The following is a 6000-nucleotide window of genomic DNA, read 5'->3' as shown; positions in this document are numbered from 1 at the left end:
GAAAGGAAAAACTCGCAGAACTCTCCCCAGAAGGAGCATTTCCTGGAGAATCTCTCCTTCTTTTCCTTAGTGGAGGCGGCTGTGGAGCCAGTGCACACGCTGCGTCCTCCTTCCAGCAGGTGGATACAGACCTTCCTGCAGGAGGTGCGCGGCGGCTGCGGCGGCGTCAGGTCTGGGAACATCTGAGCCCCTGCGACTTCCTGAAGGGAGAGAGGGAGGAGCAGAGAGGAGAGGAGAGGGAAACAAGCAAGTTGCAGAGCAGCACTCCCCTCCTGCCCCGCTGACTGCAGCCATCCTGGAGCAATGGGCAGCCCCCTGTGACCGTCACCTGGAGGAGGAGTGGGGCAGGTGAGCCCACCGGAGCAGGCTGCCTGCATGGGATGCACCGTGAGCTTCATCTGCTGTGAAGAAGACCCCCTGCACATGTCTGCAGACCCCAAACATGAGCGCACAAGCATGGAGGAGACCACCAAACTTCTTCCTAAGGTAAAGTACAGACTGCAGAGAAGAACCTGCTGCTCCAGGTGTCCAGGTACGGACTGGGGATGAAATTCAGTCCTGGCATGTGAAATCACACAGGCCCATGGTGTCCCCATGAACCAGATGAAATATATTATTAATATTACCCTGGATGAGGAAAGGAAGATTTACTACAACACCAATATTTTTAATGATTCCCGCGGCTGCTGGGGTAAGTGACGGAGTCAGCGACTTTGTGCTCCGTTACAACCCTTAGGCTATGTGCACACGTTCAGGATTTCTTGCAGAAAATTCCTGAGAAAAACCTGAAATTTTCTGCAAGAAATCTTCATGCGTTTTTGGGTGCGTTTTTGATGCGTTTTTTTTCTGGACATTTCCCAATGCATTTTATAGTGGGAAATCTGCAAAAAAAACAAAACGCAAAATTGATGAACATGCTGCGTTTTTTACCGGGATGCGTTTTTTTTCATGGAAAAAAATGCATCATGTGCACAAAACATGCAGAATTCATTCAAAAATAATGGGATGCATATTGTATGCTGTTTTTTAGCGGTTTTATAACGTTTTTATCGCGAAAAAGCCCGAAAAAAAAAATCGCAAAAAATCAGCAACGTGTGCACACAATCTAACAGTATGGGGGTCTTGAGTACACCGATTCTGTTAACAATGTAGCAGACAAGGCGGCCCATGACCACAAAGTCCCTTCCGGCATTTGCCAGATGGCCAGTCCAGCCCTGACGGTGTCCGTCCTATTAGATGTAGCAGAGCTGAGCTGCTTCTTCACTCTAATGAAAATGATTAAGATTGGAGAGTCCTCAGTGGTTGATCCCTTTTCATGGCGAACTGAAAACATGGTGACAAATATCAGCTCCGGAGACTCCTCCGTCTCATCATTGTCACAGATTTATACACAACCGGACGCAAGAATAAGGCAGCAATGAGACAAGTGACGTGAAGCAGAACCATCAATGTGGGTGGCAGGAAATATCAGATCACCTGTCTCATTACTGCATCAATTCTGTGAACTAATTAGCAACTCTTAATAAAGGTTCTCCTGCAGTCCTATGTAAGGGTGTGTTCACACTGAGGTTTTATTTTTTTGCAGAGTCTTTGGAGCATAAAGTCTCCAACTCTCCAATCAAACCTTCTGGTTTATGAACTCCTCCTCATTATTTCTGTAGAGTTTCTGCAACAACAAAAAAAAGTGTAAACACAGCCTAAAATTACCACCACTGCCTTACTATCAGCAAGCGACAAACCCAGCTCTGCACTGATTCTTAGGAGGCAGCATTTGACATTTAACCATTTCTTATTGAATATTTGACAACTGACTGAGCTGATGGCAGGAGAGTTTACCTGCAGTCTGATGTGAATCTGCAGATAATCTTCTTATCCCCATGTGCTGAGCCAAATGACAAACCTCAGCTCTGCTTCATTTGTATATTGTGTATTTGTGATTATTTTACCTTTCCTCAGCTTTTTGGGGATGGACACTACGTGGGGGTGGTTGGTAAAGCCATGCAGGGAGTATAGCACTCCTCTGAGTTGAAGCTGTCAGTTTGTTACAATGTATCAGTTATTGTTTACACTACTAATATTTACTCTGGAGTCTGATAATTACAGTTGTAAGTAAATCCCTGTATAATAAAAACTTCTGCTAATTTCTAACTTTTTAAATATTTGCTTGCTGTCATTGTATTTGTCATTTCATGACTGTAGCTATAGCAGCTATGGGGCCCTACAGTTGTACATTGTATATTTTTGTAGAATGTTGTCATCTGTCACTGCGATGAGAATTCTGTGATAAACCTTTACTTTCCCCATCTTTGTGTAATGCCATTATACTAGTCTTCCAGTTATCTGTCATTAAGTGAGGGGGGCCCATCTCCTTTTGCTCTGAGTTCAGTTTTGCCTTTGGGGAATATTCAGTGGGTCTAAGCTTGTCAAAGCCTAAAAATGAGGTTGATAAACACAAAGTATCAAAAATCTCTCTCCTGCTTTGATCCTGTGTTAAAGTGTATCAGTGCAGGTATCATGTATCGCATGGTTCAGTATTAGGTCTATATGGGATCTTAGCTTCTGGATGTAAACAGACATTTCCATTCACCGATAGCAAGCAGAGATTTTGAAAGAGCAAGAAAACAAATTATATTAACAAGCTTAAGAACTTTTTGTTTTAAAATAACTAAAGGGGTTGTCGGGTGAAAATAACTTATGGCCTGTGCATAGAATAGGTGATAATTACTTCTACATTGGTGGGGGTCCGAACACTGGGACACCCACCAAAAGAGGTACTTTGATCCCTACAGCCACTTGGGGCTGCTGGATAGGGAATGTATGGTGCAGAGGTCGGGCATGTGCACTCAGGTTCATTATATCGGGGATAGAAGTGGCCCCCATCTGCCGATCAGTGCAGGCCCCAGTGGTTGAATCCTCCAATCTATACGTTGTCTCCTATCCTGTGGATAAGTAATAACTTCTCTTCTACGGACATCCCATCCCTTTTAACCTCTATTTTTTTAAAATGTTAGAACCCCGTTAGCTAACTCTAACCCAGTGTAGAGAACTCTCAACCGTACCTTTATACTGCTGACAGATTGTCACAGCAGCACGACACATTTAAATGGAAGATATCATCGGAAAATGACCTATCGTTTATACAGGTTTTTGTGCTAAATGTTGTATTTTATTTTTTTTGTCCCTGTATCATCTCTATTTCACACCCGCCTTTGGGGCTATTTTTTGCTTATGTTTCTTGTAATTTCAAGATTACCAGTTTAGTTTATTGGTCATTTTCTGATTATATCTTCTGCTTTAATACACATGGTTTTCCTGTAGTCTGCGATGTAAATATACACCAGATACTGTGTGCGGAGAAAGTTATGACGAGCTCAGGCCGCCGTCATCTGCTTGTAAATACAGTCATGCAATTTGCCACAATGTGACAGGTTGTCGTTTCCTGTAATGATCGATTATGAGGATTTGTGAGTAAATAAAGCCAAATCAATGAAAAGTTCTTCAGCTTTCTAATATACTTTGTTCTTGATTTCAAGATTTCTTGCTTGCTGTCAGTGAATAAATAGGAACATTCATGTTGTCTACATCCATAACCTGAAAATCTAAAAACTGAAGCCGTTTGCTACAATTGTATCCAGTCCGCACAATACTTTGATTAAATACATCAGGCGCACAAATTGTTTACCTGCATTGATAGTTTGTTACAATGTATCGCTGCAGATGAAATTTGATAAGCCAGAATCCAGACTATACAGACTGGATGCAACTGTACCAAACACTCAGTGATAGCAAGCAGAGATATTGCATATGGCGAGTATTTCAAACACAAAGGCCTCGATTCAGTAAGACTATTGGTGGCGTTTCGCATGTTATTGTTAATGATGGATGTGCAGGAAAAAGATGCGCAAAATTCATTAGAAGCCGCGCTCCACTTAATGAATTTGGCATATTTTTTTCTGTGGCGAGCGCCTCTGTGCACCTGGCAAGAAATATTACTCCAGTCAGGGAAAGGAGTAACATTTCTAGCACAGGAAACTCTGCCACTATTGATGAATTTGACACGCGGATGTATCCACTCCTCACTTTGGCTCCATCCATTTTGATAGTGCTGCACAAATTTGTTTTGCATTGAGCAAAAACGTTGCAACTTTTCAAAGTGTTTTATGCCAGTTTTCAGCCTAAGGCTATGTGCACAAGTATTCTGGTCCACTGCAGATTTTTCCGCCGCGGATTTGATAAATCCGCAGTGCAAAGCCATTGCGGATTTACCGCGGTTTTTCTGCGGATTTCACTGCAGTTTTAAAACTGCGGTTTACCTATTGGAGCAGCTGTAAAACCGCTGCGGAATCCGCAGAAAGAAGTCACATGCTGCGGAATGTTAACCGCTGCGTTTCCGCATGTTTTTTTCCGCAGCATGTGCACAGCGTTTTTTGTTTCCTATAGGTTTACATTGAACTGTAAACTCATGGGAAACTGTTGCGGATCCGCAGAGTTTTCCGCAGCGTGTGCACATAACCTGAAACATTTGATGAATCTGGGAACAAAGTATATTAGAAAGTTACAGAAGAACAATAAACCTTGATCATATATAATAATATATGTATAAAACAGGCCACTAAAACTTTAGCATCAGTGACTTTAGTATTATTCCATCCGGCGAGTTATAAATCTGTTCCTTTTGGTGCCAAAACAATTTCTTGTCATTTTAATTTATTTACCGTATTTATTTATTTATTTGAACCTCCATCGATGTCATACATTTGTGTATCCGGATTATTGCTGTAAGACGATGATTTCGGGCAGGTTGTGACAGAGACGCAGCTTTTGTTTCCTATTGTTTATTCAGACCAGTGGTTGGCAACCTTCGTGTCTGAAGCTGGCGGGGAACTACAAGTCCCAGCAGACAAGGATGAAGTCTGCTGCTGAGACTTGTGGTTTCAAGAAGACTTAGGTCCTGCAGACTCTGCACGCTGCTGAAGTCGTCCTTCGCTGTCACTTTGCTTGTTACAAAGTTTACTCAGCAGTTTCCTGAGATGTCGTCCTTCGCTGTCACATTGTTACGAAGTGCAGTCAGCAGTTTATAATCATTGTTTATCTATTTATGGGAAAGCGTGACAACCCTTGCATGCATGTAAATTGATTTTCACCTAGCTTTCCTGAAATCTTGTTATGTAAAGCTGGAAGAGAAGCGATACACGTACATGTACACTAAGGCTGTCACCCAGCTTTACTAGAATCCTGAGTGGTCAGTTATTGTGGAAAACTGGGTGGCAACTAATACACATGAAGGTGAAAACTTTTTTATTTACAACCATTATTCATTTTTCACTAATGTAGATGAGTTGAGAACAAATCAAATTTTTATATTTTCCTTCCTTTAAACACTGAGAAGTCCATCTTGTAAGCAGCGAGCAGATGTGATCGCCATACGGCGCGTGCTCGTGCACCCCTGCGTCGGCGCGTGCTCGTGCACCCCTGCGTCACTGTCACGCCTCATTCCCAGAAGGTATTTGTGGATTTGTCATGAAGTTCTGAAAAACCAAAGGGAATCAGATCAGAGGAATATGAATCTCAGGGTCAGGCTGGAGGGACGAAAGCTCAGTCCGTTTCATCGGCTCTATTAGAGCATGTGCACACTGCGTCTTTCAGATGCCGGCGTATCTGCATCCTTTTTTTCTTGGTACATTTTAAAGGGACACTGTCACCTGAATTTGGAGGGAACAATCTTCAGCCATGGAGGCGGGGTTTTGGGGTTTTTGATTCACCCTTTCCTTACCCGCTGGCTGCATGCTGGCTGCAATATTGGATTGAAGTTCATTCTCTGTCCTCCATAGTATATGCCTGCACAAGGTGCAATCTTGCCTTGTGCAGGCATGTACTACGGAGGACAGAGCATGAACTTCAATCCAATATTGCAGCCAGCATGCAGCCAGCGGGTAAGGAAAGGGTGAATCAAAAACCCCAAAACCCCGCCTCCACGGCTGAAGATTGTTCCCTCCAAAT

General features: G+C 42.9%; 1 protein-coding gene across 3 annotated transcripts in view; it reads left to right on the top strand.

The window, feature by feature from the left end:
- Positions 1-306: 306 nt before the first annotated feature.
- Positions 307-6000, top strand: part of TNS1 (tensin 1) — a 441100-nt gene continuing 435406 nt past the window's right edge. Inside the window, exon 1 of one of the 3 annotated variants that reach the window (XM_069732691.1) lies at positions 307-486. In XM_069732691.1, the coding sequence (XP_069588792.1) occupies positions 376-486 (111 nt within the window). In that variant the 5' untranslated portion in view covers positions 307-375. The remainder of the gene's footprint in view (positions 487-6000) is intronic. The other 2 variants (XM_069732690.1, XM_069732693.1) reach the window with 2 other exon arrangements.

The sequence above is a fragment of the Ranitomeya imitator genome, chromosome 7, assembly GCF_032444005.1.
Source record: "Ranitomeya imitator isolate aRanImi1 chromosome 7, aRanImi1.pri, whole genome shotgun sequence".
Classification (NCBI taxonomy): domain Eukaryota; kingdom Metazoa; phylum Chordata; class Amphibia; order Anura; family Dendrobatidae; genus Ranitomeya; species Ranitomeya imitator.
Note: the sequence above shows the minus strand (reverse complement) of the source record. Positions and strands in the feature narration are given on the sequence as shown.